Source organism: Xenopus laevis, chromosome 7L (genome assembly GCF_017654675.1).
Source record: "Xenopus laevis strain J_2021 chromosome 7L, Xenopus_laevis_v10.1, whole genome shotgun sequence".
Lineage (NCBI taxonomy): Eukaryota > Metazoa > Chordata > Amphibia > Anura > Pipidae > Xenopus > Xenopus laevis.
In genome coordinates this window covers 36477547-36491385 of record NC_054383.1, presented here as the reverse complement: position 1 = coordinate 36491385, position 13839 = coordinate 36477547, and the positions used below count along the sequence as shown (strand labels likewise).

Sequence of the window (13839 nt, the reverse complement as noted above, 5' to 3'; positions counted from 1 at the left end):
TGATAATATGAAACAAAAGTTTACCTTTCATACCCACAAACAAAATTGTCTATTGTAAGTTTGTAAGTTTCTTTCCTAACATTTGCAATTGTAGTGCCCCAAGTTTAACATCTCTGATTTATTTAAGTCAACTTAAAATGCTCTAGTCTAGATATTGCTATACAGTATGTGTCCGGCTTTGTGTTTACAGTGTTGTCTAACAAAGCCGTATCTTATAAAATGTCACCATAGGGAGGCAGAGTTTGACTGATGAAAATTTTTTAACCTGGCCGATCAATTTTCTGACAGATGTTGGACGAAAAATCGTAATATGCACGATCGTTTGATTCCCTCTAACTTAACGATAATTTGACGGATTCGTTGGACTGCACTAAAATTGTTCGCTCACCAAATAAAAATCTTTGCGTCTATGGGGGACCTTAAGTCTGGAATATACAAATAGACATACTCTATATTGGGTGCCTTTCACAGAATAGCCTTACAGTATGTTTTACAATAAACATTTACAGGATATTATAGTGAATGTAAGCCCAATTTATAAATATGGTTGTTCTAAATATTAAAAATGTATAAATATGGAAAAATCTAAATTGAATTCTTTACAAATCAGCATTTAAAAGGATACAAGCCAGCTCAGTGCTACTTGTAATTAAAGTTACAGCTGCTTATGTATTTCTTATGTATTATGTATATGTTATTCACTAACTAGTAGACTAGTAAAGGTTTTCAGACCCTTTCACTACGTCGGAGGATGGGACGTTAGGGCCTGGATTTGACTGCTTGACTGGTCACATTCTTGTGGCATTAGAGAAGGTTTAAAATCCCCATTTAAATATGCCACTTGACTGTAGGCTCTGCAGGCAGGGATATCCATTGCCTGAAACAAAGCAGCTCTCTACTGTGATAGTTGCAACCAGAGGGTGGACATTTACTTACCTGTGGCCTGCAGCACATTCAGCAGCTGCACAACCAGGTGTTCATCCTTAGTATCTATTCTCACAAACAATTACAATGAGTTGTGGGGAATGGGATTTTACTGTGGGATATACAGACATGTGGAGACCAGTACTCAAAAGAAACATTTAAGTATGTCATTTACCTGGGAATCATAGGTTGCTGCTGCATTTGTACTATGTTTATGCAGTGAATTGTGTCATCTAAAACTCTGCCTCGTGGCTACGTCTCACACATGATAGATGAACTTTAATGACATTATTTATAGTAGCCTTGTCCTTGGGCATATACAGAAGTATGGATATATCTGTTTAATAAAAGGTGGAGTAGAGAAGCCGCCCAACTGGTGTTTGTGCAAGGACCTTCTATGAGTTTATGCTGCTAGGTGATTCTCTGTTGGAAGCATAGACGAACACCCTTGGTTATTTGTTATAAACCAACCATGGTGACACTTTAAAGAGCTTGAACTGTTGCCCTTATTGCAAAAATAGCAAAAAACATACATATTCTTACTTTAGTGTAGCCCAGATCGCTGGAAATGTGTTGTCTATAGTGCTGGCTATAACAGACCATAGTACGAGAGCTGCAGATCCCATATTTCTACTATTCATGTCACTAAGCATTAAATCATAAGAGTTTCTGTACGTAGAGATGACCCCACCCCAGCACCAAAAGAATTCATGTAAGTCACTGTGTTGCAGAATAGATTGGCAAGGCTAATAACCATTTTAGGGCTTACATAAAGTTAAATGTGATGCATTAGGATAAATTTAGAATCTATTTATTTTCTGGATCAAAGGCAGGAACCCACGTAACTCTTCCAGGTACAGTACAGTGTATATCCCAGTCAGTCATTGTGCTCTGCAAAAGGTATTGTTATTGGAAATGTGATCCTTTTCACTGGCCGGCATGTAAGGAACAGAACGGAAAATCAGCATTCTGGCATTTCCCTTGTATTAAACTCATTATGGGAAAGCGCTGGGGTTGCTTCCTGCTTTTGTACAGAAAGATGAACACCACCAAAAAGAATGACCGTGATGTGCTCTGCACAACACCCTCTATTTATTTTTATAAAAAGTTCACACAGCAGGAAGAGGCAGCTCATGGAAGGTTAGTGTACAAGATGAACGTAAATTCTTCCACAGATGGAAGGGATGAACAAATGCTGCTAGGGGTCACTCAGCTGAGTCACTGAAGCTGCAAATTTTGGCACTTGCTTTAGAAAGAAATCACCTCCTGTCCTATTATCAATATGTTTATTGTTCTGCCTGCGAAATATTGAAAACAAGTGTTGTTTCTAAGGGTTCTAATAGCCCAGAGATAAATTATACATTCATTAGCATGTGCCCACTTGTATGGGAGAAATGGAATAATCATGTACATTTAACTAAGCATTAATAGATATCTGTTAGTAGGAAAATGTACTGGTCTCTTTATAGGGTTACTGATAGGGATATTCAAGGTTATTAGCTTATACTGCTAAGGTGACTTCTGAAAACTAATCGCTCCCAAAGAAGAGGCGATTTGTCGCCGGGCGACTAAATCTCCCCGAATCTCCACATGTGTCTCTGCCCTTAACATTCTACTGCAGGGCTCTCCAAAGTTGGATACAACCCACCACATGTGCATTTTTTTTTGCCCTGATCCTAGTATAGAGATTCATAGGTCATTCATAGGTCATAATTATATTATTATTATATATAATCTGGCCTCCTAATGTGTACTATATCAGACCACTCCGTCAAACCTTAGCGTGGCAATGGCAGAGCGTCCTCTATATATGCACCTTTGACACCACTTAAACACGTCCATGTGTGAAGTTTGCACAACTCTGAGTGTATGGGCATGAAACGTGTTAGTTTGCACACCCACTGCTGTAAAATTAATATGTGTGCTTGAATAATCTGTCCTGGTCAATGCTCAGAAGCTAGGGAGATACTGTGCTATATCAGACACTTTATGAGTCCAATACAGGTCTTTAAATAGACCTCATCAGTCCCCAGCAAAAAATATTTGTTGTTTCCCCTCTGCTACACACAAACCCCACTGGTTGAACACTTGTCCTAACTGTGTTACCTAACTGGGTCCCTTTGGGGTTTTCTGCCCCACTGGTGCAATCAGGGGCATTTGGTTGGTAGAGGGGGGGGGCACTTCACTAGAAGAGCCAAAATTCCTGATTTAAAAATCATACTTTTGGCTCACACTTTTGGTGACCAGGCGCAGCTTTTTCAAGTCACCTCATGGCATGCAGTTCCCCTGGATGTTAAAATATGGCATGCAGTTCCCCTGGAATGTTAAAATATAGTTGTTGCCCTTAATAAAAATCTAATTGTTTCCACTTGAGTGTAATTTAATGCTTGAGATGTTAAATTACACTGTAGAAATAACACTTTAGTTATCTGCCTTTTATAGGTTAATCAGGGAGCATCAAAAGCCCTTGGCTCGGGCCTTGGATACTTGGAACACATCTGTCAGCTCATAGAAAAAATTGGGCAGCTCCAGGAACACAATCTCAAGCTCCAAAGGCAAGTCTTTGTCTTGCAAAAAGAGGACAGAATGAAACAGATGAAAGAGGTAAGACTATGTTATACGACTCAACAGTCGTGTAGTATTTTTTGAAAATTCTAATTGGTTTCCTTGAGGCAGAAAGTGAGCACCAGGACTGCTGAAGATCAGAAATGTAATGGTATGACATGAGGGCCACATGAGGCCTGGGGACAAATTTGGTGCTCAACTGCTGTCATTCTTACCCTTCAGCTAATTTATTAAATAAATCAAATTGGCTTCTAGTGATTCATAATAATCCAGAGATACAGGAACTGACTTGTTTAGAAACTAAAATTAGATTTTAGCTTCTAACATTTTTATGTAACTATATAAAGTAAATTTTTTTTACATTTTTACATTTACAGTTTTAATTAAAAAAATAATTCTTTAATTCTTTAAATATTAATTGAAAATACATTTTCTAATAATTTCTAATAATTTTGTAAACATGTTTGATCACACTGTAGGATCATCATTATGCGAGGCCCCCATAATATAACTTAAAAGTATAAGCAGACTGATTACCCAGTTGAGTTTATATATCATTTTAATGGCCAATCCAGAGCTGCTTAGAACCAAACATACAGTAGGCTAGATCAGTGGCTGCGATATTTTATGGCATAATATAATATAAAGGACAGGGTCATTAGACCATATTTATGGGTCTTGTGTGGCCAACTGTAAATTACTGACCCTAAACTACAGTATATAAATATATTTTACTTTCTAAACATGAACTTTATAACTGTGTTTCCTGACGGTGTAGGGAACTACAGAATTGGTTTAACTTTTTAGATATGGGAGAGGTATTCCAAAAGTCTTCTTCTTGTTTCAATAAATATGACCAATATGGCCATAAGCGTATTAGCAAGAAATGCACACGGGTAGGTTGAAAGTAAAGTGACATTTTTACAAGTTTTTAAGATTTTATAGATCTAACAGCCCCAAGCAGTGTCAGTTCTGTTATAATGTAACAAGCAAGTAGGGTAAAAGCTAATAAATCTTCAGAATAATGCACTGCAGGTAGAACTCTAGACCTATTGCAAAAGTACGTTGACTGTCAAATAATCAATCAATACCCCACTCTCCCCCAAAAGGCACATGTAGGTTAAGATGAACAAGAATTCCATTAGAAGGAGCTTAACTTTGGAATGCCAGAAATGTGGGCATCATATCACAGTAGTAAAGAGAAGAAGAGAGATGTTACAGGCTACATTCCTCTTCTCTCCCCTGTTGTAGGAGTACGTTGTACAGCACTGTTGCTGTGGAGCAGCCAATGTTTTCCTCAGTTCACACCAAGAGATGAAGAAGCAAGTTCCCTTGAGGAGGAACCGTCCACACAGTATGTTTGTACAAAGTGGAAACAACTCTGACCTCTTCATGATCCCAGAAACCGGTGTAAACTCAGAGAAGTTTGGCTACAAAGGTTGGTGTCTTATCAACTGTTTTGTTTTTACACATCTTAATAATATACTAAAGAACAATAGAAGTTAAGAGATGTTACTGGATGAACAGAGTGCATGCCACAGCAGATGCCAACTCATCCATGTATTGAGTTTACTTGAGTGTCTGTTCGTTACGTGACTTATTTGCAAACACAAGTTGTAAAGAAAAGGGGTCATCAATTCTTATGGAGCTATTTATACAGTCAAGGGTCCTGCTTCAGATGAAGCAATATATATCTTTTCCGGAACAGATCAAAATGAACATGGGTTTACACAAGCACTTTTCTATAGCAATAAAACTGCATCTAGTTGTGTGTATTAGCTGCAAATCAATCGTACTTTTCACTCTATGCCCAGAGTTGACAAACCTACTGACAAAGCAGGGGTTTAGATAACCATATCTTAGGTCTACTAAAAAACATTCAGATAATTAATAAATCCGATAGGATTGTTTTGCCACCAATATGGATCCAAGCAGCTTAGTCACCATCAAGTACAAGGTATTGTTTTATTATTGCAGAGAAAAAAGTAAATAATTTAAAATAAAGTATTTGCTTATGGGAGATAGCCTTCCTGTATTTTGGAGCTTTCAAGTTTCCGGATAAGGAATCCCAAACCTGTATTCATTCCTTTAAGGGCAGAGACACATGCTCAGATTCGTGGGGGTTTAATCACCCAGATATCAATCGCCTCTTCTTTGGGGCGACTAATCTCCCCAAACTGCCTACCACCGGCTAGAATCGATATCGTCGTCAGGATGGCACTCAGAGCGCTTTGTTTTCCCAAAGTCGCCTGAAGTTTCCTTGGAGGCAACTTCGGAAAACGGAGCATACCGATTGCCATCCCGCCGGCGATTTACATGGCAAGAGACAGTCCGGGAGATTAGACTCCCTGAAGAAGAGGAGATTTGTCGCTGGGCGACTAGTCTCCCCAAATCTGAGTGTGTGTCTCTGAACTAACAGCAGCTTGCAAAATAAGGAAGCAGCATCCTGATCAAAGGAAAATAAAAAGATACTTATTATAGGTTTCAGGTTTTGTCAGTTATTTCAATTTTTCAGACAGAAGTGCAGGCGCCTGGCTTTGCTCTGCACCTTGTGCCCAAAAAAAATCGTCCAGAGTTGCAGATCACAGCATAGATGGGCGAAAGACAGCTCTGTAGGTACAGGGTCAGCTTGAGTCCATCAGTGCTCCCTAACAAGTTAGAGGACAGACAGGAGGATGTCTACATGCCCCCACTCACCCCTTTTGAATACAGTGTTGCCTCTGGGGGTGGACTCTGCAGGGGTGCTTCACCAATGAGGCGAGTTGAGGCAGTCACCTCAGGCGGCAGTGCCCCACTGGTTAACAGGGGCGGCAAAAATGTTGCTCCTGGTACTTTAAGATCCGAATTTCCGGTTTTCAAACCGGAAATTCGGCTCTTCTAGTGCAGAGAGTGCAGTCAGACTCTTTGCGCTAACGTATTGGCCCTCTCTGCCGCCCTTGTGGACCCCTCAGGCGCAAAAAGGTAAGTGCATGGGGGAGGGGGGGCGGCAGCAACTGCTGCTGCCTCAGGCGGCGGAGGGGCCAGGATCGCCCCTGGATCTCTATGTTCCAAAATGGTTCCCAAAGAGCTGTAGCAATTCATCTAATGATGGCAGTCATCATAAATGACCCCTAGTTGATCTCATATAAAAGCAAAGTGCAAACTTCAGAACAATATGTTTTTTTTTTTAACCTAAAATGCATTTTTTGTCATAGTACCATAACCATTGCCCTTTTCAAAGCCGGTTGAATCGTTTCACTTTCTCATTTTCATCTGTAGTAAGGTCAGTGCTTCACTTAATTATTGTGTTTTACTAACTTGAGAATTTCTGGCTACAGCAGCTAATGCGCAGATGAACGAAAGAAGTCCTTCATTGCTCAGGTTCAGGAAAACAGTCAACAAAGTGAAATTTGATGAAAGAGACTTTCAGAAATTGTGGGACAAGACATACTGTGATGCTTTGCCAGAGCAAGAAACTAGAAAGGTAAAGAAAAATGCATATGCAAATGAATTCAAATCGATTAGTATTTTTGTTGGCTTAGAAAGATGGTGGTCATGACACAGCATGTTTATACCATCATTGTCTTCGTCATCATTTATTTATATGGCAAGCTTACAATAATAACAAACAAGGATTACTAAATAAAATAGGAAGTAAGAGTCCTATTCACAAGAGCTTACAATCATGTAGGTTTATATAGTGTAATATACATTTTTTTATATCCAGGTCATATTGTTTTTTTAAGATGGGACTTTTGCATAGAAGGGCACTTGGGGTCTAGGTTGCCTGGCACTTGACAACCTTAAAACTGAAATTACCTTTAAAGCTCTCTTTGAAATAAAGGGGTCCATGTGCAGTTGCAAAACAGCTATGCCTTAAACAAACCAAAGCTCCAACTACCTACAAAACAGCACTGGTCTGGGCATGTGAGCTCAACTGAGACTGCTAAGACAAAAGTTGTATATCTCCTACTATGGGAATATAGAATTATTATATATATTGAACATTTTATTAGGATTCTTATGGTGTTATGGAATGAAATATTATGTTTAGACAGAAAATGTTATGTTTTGTTCACATTATTTGGCAAATGAAATTTCATGCCAAGTAATACTGAAATAGACTCATGGTGACATCTGGAGTTTGAATTGCCCTCACACCTGGAAAAACAGACTTTGAAGCAGAATAGCTCTGATAGTTTCCATAGCTAACTGGGATTCATTTTCACCTGCACAGCTGGAGGTTTATAGCAAATATTAGGAAAACTTTGAAAAGGTTATTAGTGCAAACTAGGCCTTCATTAAAACGTGGTTTGTGAATGTAGCACACCTAATAGGTACACATCCTGTATTTCTATTCAACCCTGAGGATATTCTGTAAGATAAAAAGGATTTGCACAAGGTCACAAGTTAAATGTCACTTATGGTTTCAATTAGAATTAAGACTTAAGTGTTAAATGTAGAGCTGGATCAAAGGTTCCTTTTAGAGGGAAACAAGTCTGTAGGGCCTTAATTATTAACCTTGGGTCCCTTCTTCAACAAAGAATCAAGTTATTAAATGAAGGTGTTACATCTAGGTTATGAAACAGGGTTGTAGGTTTAGTCATAATGGTGGCATGGTTTAAAACTTAATGCCATGTTGCGCAATACACAGGCTACAAATCAGTAGCCCTCCATCATCTAATGATTGTTCAGCACAGGGTGGTAACATTTAATTTGTAAAATATAGGGGTTTACTGTCAGCTTTTAGACTTCAAAGGTCCATGTGATCCAATAATTCAGTGATCCCCAACCAGCTCGCCAAACCCTTGGATGTTGCTCCTAGTGGCCTCAAAGCAGGTGCTTATTTTTGAATTCATGGCTTGGAAGCAAGTTTTGGTTGCATAAAACCAGATGTACTGCCAAACAGAGACTCATTTAGACAGTCAGTCCACATAGTGGCTACCAAATTGCCCATTATAGCCTTTATTTGGAACCCCCATGAACTTAGCCTATTAAAAGTTAAAGCTATGGCAAATTGTATTGTATTTGCCCACTTGGGTGGGTGTCATCCTTCTTTTTGCCACATAGAGGTTGCAGTGTGTGGTGTTATTCTACCTGCCATAGGTACAGCTAGTAGGGTGGGATATGTTTCTACTTTCTACCATTTATGTAATGGTGGAATAGTAGGATGTCATTCGACTATCTGCCGCATACATACGGCTACTAAGTGAGATGTCATTCTACTAGAAGCTATTTAGAGCTAGTAGGCTGCAGTACTGACCTAATGAGGCACGAAGATTATACTGTCTCCTATACTGGGCAAACTAGATAAGATGTTAGAGTACAACAGTCTGTGCCATATAGTGCTACAAAGTAGTAATTTTACCTTTCTGTTCTGTAGTTTGAGCACCCATTCGGAATTGTCAGAGAACTTTTGAAGAAGACAAAGAATAGAAATAAGTTGGGAATGTCAGCATCTCTGAAGAGTTCGTGCCCTCAGCTCTACAGGTATCATTTTCTTTAGTTACCACTTTTAGGACAATGCACAGTATTTGGTGTTGGGATGTTATGTGCAAATGTGCATGAGAAATGGGTGGCTTGGAGGTGTAGAAGTGTTGAAAGTTGGTAATGCCTTGGTCTCAGTCAATAGTGTGCCTGAGGTTAGAGAGATAATATATTTAACTAATAGTGGTACTCAGAGATTATATATAGTTTGTTGGGAATATGTTTCAGTCAGGTCAGTTACATTTAAAATTAGTTTACAAAGTCAGAAATGCACATCTTAAATTACCTCTTTATTTTCTATTTAGATGTTGCACACTACATAGATGCCATTGCAAACAAGAAGAATTAGGACAAGTAGTATGCTTCCCCCATCACACTTTTTAAATATTCTGGAAAATATAATATGGTATGGGATCCGTTATTCGGAAACCTGTTATCCAGAAGGTTCTGATTTACGCAATGGCCGTCAGTCCATTTAACAAAATAATCCAAATTTTGAAAAATTATTTTCTTTTTCTCTGTAATAATAAAAAAGTTCCTTGTACTTGATCCAAACTAAGATATATCTGGAAACAAAACCTGCTTATTTGGTTTATTTTGGGTTTGGGTTTATATTTATCAAGGATCAAATTTTGGATTTGAAAAACTTTGAATTCAAAAAGACCAACCGAAATTAAATCAAAGGGTTTTTTTGGCCGAATAAGTCAGTTTTCGATCACGTAGGTCCGTTTTGCGATTGAATTCTAATTGTACTAATCTAAGTAATAGCACTTTGGATCGAATTTGATTAGAAGTTTTTCCAAAAAAAACTTTGATTTTTCAAAGTCCACCAATTGATTCCAAATAGGTTGTAGGAGGTCCCCCATAGGCTAAAACAGCAATTCGGCAGGTTTCAGATGGCGAATGGTCGAAGTCAAATTTTTAAAGAGACAGTAAATGATAAATTTCAAAATTCTAATTCTAATATTCCCTAGTCGAATTACACAAAAATTTGCTCAAAATTCTAATTTTTTAAATTCACATTTTCACTTCGACTTTTGATAAATCTGCCCCTTAATGTCTAAATGATATTCTTGTAGCCTCTACTATGAAGATCCAAATTAGGGGAAATAGTCATTATCCAGAAAACCCCAAGTCCCTAGCAGGTCCACTATCTGTATTGTGCCAAACTTGTTTCAGGTCAGTTAACTACTAGCTACCAATTAGATGTTTGCTTTGAAGCTGTAGACCAGTCAGTGCTGAATGCTAATTGGCAGCTATGCTGACTGAACTGGAGTAAACTTTGCACGCTGTATGTCATCCCTTCTATCTATGTATAATCACATTTACTTTACAGTGCTACGCAATATGTTGGCGCTATATAAATACATGTTAATAATAATCTATAAAGTGTGATGAGAAAAGTGTACTGTTTTTATAAATCAGTTTTTTTGACAACGCATAAAAATGGCATTTCTTTCACTTCTCTTGCCTTTATGGTATGCCGTATCTTGTTTTGAAGGCCTTCAACTGAAATAAATAAAGATAATCACATCAGTGACATTCTGTTTATTCAGATTATGTTTTTTAATTAAATACATTTAAAATGCCATTGTTTACACCAGGAATAAATAGTTTGGCTTCCTTCTATTGTTATAAGTGACCCAAACAGAAAACAGTTGACTGCATTTCCTTAAACCTTGAATCTATTTGTATATGCTTCTTAAATTCAACCTATTTTAATCCCCATTGAGAGTTACATTTACAGAAAAATCTGTACAAAATATTTGATTCCCTAATGCTTGCATACTTTTTCAATTTCAAGGCAAACAGATGAACCCTTTCCCAAAAAACCTTACCACTATTAGAACCTAGCTGTTGTAAATTACCATATAAATGCTTGTGATTAATGAAATTTAATATCTCAGAGATTCAATTTATTAAATGCAGCTTAGACTTTCTGTAAAGTATTGGCATTGACTTTCTATAGGAAGAGCAGAGCTGGAATGGAGGTTAAACTTTTCAGACATGCGCTGTGTCCCCAACTGGCAGTATCCTGAGTCACAACTGGCAGCCTCCTGTGTGATGTGAGCTAACAGCACTGCTTAAATCAAGGGACCATTGCTGGCATCCAGTGTAGGGGGCAGTTACTTTTGGCCCTAGAGTATATTATACAAAGGGAACTTTTGTAACTTTAAGTAAATGGGTCTATTTCTATGTAATGAAAAAGCCATTGGTAACTTAAAATATAAACAAGAGCAGCGTCAGACTGCAGGATCAGAGGCCCACCAGGGCTTCCATCACAGGGTCCCCTCCCTCCAGACTCTTCTGCCCCAGTTGCGGACCCCCACCCCAGCCACAACCCCCCTCTGGGCCCCCATACATATCTGTTCTCTAGTTGGGGTCAGGGCTGGGGGGGGTCAGCAGGGCCCACGAGGGTTGGTGCCCACTGCGTTTCTACACAGTGTCCCGCTGGCCCAGTCCAACGCGGAACAGGCTACTTCATATTTTTTACAATCGTTTATACAATATCCCCTATATAATATTGTCTGTGCACAAAATACTCTTCTAACCAAAAGTCTGCTTGTCTTCACGGATGACCACCTATTCAAGTGTTAGAAACAGTTTTAATGGCATATTAGCAATAACAATTATTATTTTTGCAATGATTTTCCTCAGGCCTGATCTTGTACACAGCGACTTGAAAAGAAAAGAAAGGAACTCAATGATTGTCCTCGGACAGAGTACAAAGAGGGAATCTATGTGGTCTAGTAATTTTCTCTTAAGCAGGTAAACAGTCCTCATTTGTACTAATGACTGATGGCAGCACTAGTGATTTATATCTTATTGATTAGGCAAATAGAGATTAGTTGTGATTCACAAGGGTGATCTCTTTCACAATGGTTTGAGAGTTATGTGATTTACATGAAAGGATGAATGTGTTACGGAATTCCAATGGTGTTAGAAGACCTTAATCTGTCCTAGATATTTATATCTTGCTTAAGCTGTACACAGACAGTAAGGGCCCTGACACACACCTAACAATACTGGTCCTTCACATTCATTGGAATCGCTGCATGTAAAACACATTATATGAGGCAATCCCCAATAATCTCCAGTGACACACACCCAACAATACTGGCCCTTCACATTCAGTAGAATCAACACATGTAAAATATTATATGCGGCAATCCCCAATATTCAACAGAAAATTTGGAAGGAGCCATTTTTGAGTAATTACCTGGGATGGCTGCATGCAATCAGTTTTACATACAGCGATTCCAACAAATGTAAAGAGGTACTGTAGGTATTGTCCGGCACCTAATTGCCTGGGGTAGAGGAAATTTCATGCTGGATGATGAAGTGCCCATATTTTAGCTCCCTAAAAGTTCTGCCTCATAATTTACCTCTATAATGAAATTATCTCCATAAAAGGTACCCATATTCTAGTATTAAATGTTGCTTTAAAGGAACTTAATATAATATTGCTTGATATGCTATTGGCTGCTGGTTATCAACATTAACATATAGCCTTCCTGTTGTATTATTATTCATTAATAAGTAGATGTTAAAGGGTTAGCCTAACTGCAAAGGGAGTAAGATAAACCAGGCTGTAAATCTTTTCATAGCTGGGGAAAAAAACTACAGCTAAAGGTTTTCTCAATCACTGTACTCAGAAATAGCACAAAACTATTCCAAAATAATTATTCCCCTGTAATATCAAGAACAAGGAAGTCAAATATCGTTCATATACCCCAGTGAAAAGACTGTAATGTAATTGAACGGCTTTACTGAGCAATCATTTTAGAACAAAGCTTCTCATAATTGCCTTCACAAGTCACCATTGTTGAGTATGGTGTACCTTTGATCCCGTTTACAGTTTTGAACTTTACACATTCTCTGAAGCCTTCTTATTCCAAGATTGGCCAATCTGCTGAATTTCAGGTCAAAGTGATGGTGCTGCTTGGATGGATGCAAGTCTGACATTACTGTACCGTGCATTGAAGTTTTGTGATGACTGTCTATATCTGTCTGTTTTAAAGCCATAAACCTTACATTTTAATTATCTTTAGAAAAGATGATGATATCTGAAGGTGTTGAAGAGGAAGATGAAGAAGAAAAGCAAGAGGATGTGCTGAAAAGACAGAAACAGGATGTTAAGGAAAGAGGGGAACATGTGATCATGTATGAAGCTGCTCTATTAGAGGGAAATGTAAATATTGTACAGTATTACATGGGCAGTGCAAGTGTACAAAGATGTGCTGATATGGAATTTCCAGGGCTATTTATTTTGCAAGCTGATCTTAACTTACGTGAGAAACCTTGCTATTTGTTGCCTATTTTTGTTTTTAATGTCAGGATATTTCAGTTCAAAATGTCAATTTTCACAGTATCCAACACTCCGGAATGGAACATTAGGACAACTTGATCTACTTTGTTCATGCTGTTCATCTAATAATAGGAAAGAACTACATACTAATAGGTCTTAAATTGCCTATCCTTACAGATGTATGACTTATGGTGACTACCTGGATTTACATGTTTAATTATGTGCTATGTGGTTCTCCAATATCAATTCAATATTATGGATGCAATTAGCCAAACCTGAACCAAAGCTATTCCATCATCTTCAAAGATGGGCTAAAAAGAAAAATGGTGCATGTGAACAAATCACAACAACACTGGAATCAAATCAATATGTTTTTGCACTTAACAGTTTCCCATAAGCTTTCATATGTCATACTGGAAATGAGTGATGTGTTGGTCGAGAAAAGCTCTGAACACACACACTCCCGACCCAGCTTCCCCCTTCCATTTATAGACCTGCTCCGACCCACACCATCAATTATGTCATAAAAGGGGCAGAGCAGGTGCACACTTATAAAACCAGAAGCCGGAAGCCGC

General features: G+C 38.3%; 1 protein-coding gene across 3 annotated transcripts in view; it reads left to right on the top strand.

Annotated features, from left to right (window-relative positions):
• LOC108696212 overlaps positions 1 to 13207 on the top strand; it is a 39253-nt gene extending 26046 nt beyond the window's left edge. Inside the window, exons 3-8 of one of the 3 annotated variants that reach the window (XM_018225359.2) lie at positions 3367 to 3528; positions 4741 to 4927; positions 6810 to 6952; positions 8852 to 8958; positions 11614 to 11724; positions 13008 to 13207. In XM_018225359.2, coding sequence (XP_018080848.1) covers positions 3367 to 3528; positions 4741 to 4927; positions 6810 to 6952; positions 8852 to 8958; positions 11614 to 11724; positions 13008 to 13026 — 729 coding nt within the window. In that variant the 3' untranslated portion in view covers positions 13027 to 13207. Of the gene's footprint in view, positions 1 to 3366; positions 3529 to 4740; positions 4928 to 6806; positions 6953 to 8851; positions 8959 to 11613; positions 11725 to 13007 lie in introns of all 3 variants that reach the window. The other 2 variants (XM_018225358.2, XM_018225360.2) reach the window with 2 other exon arrangements.
• The last annotated feature ends 632 nt before the right edge of the window (positions 13208 to 13839 follow it).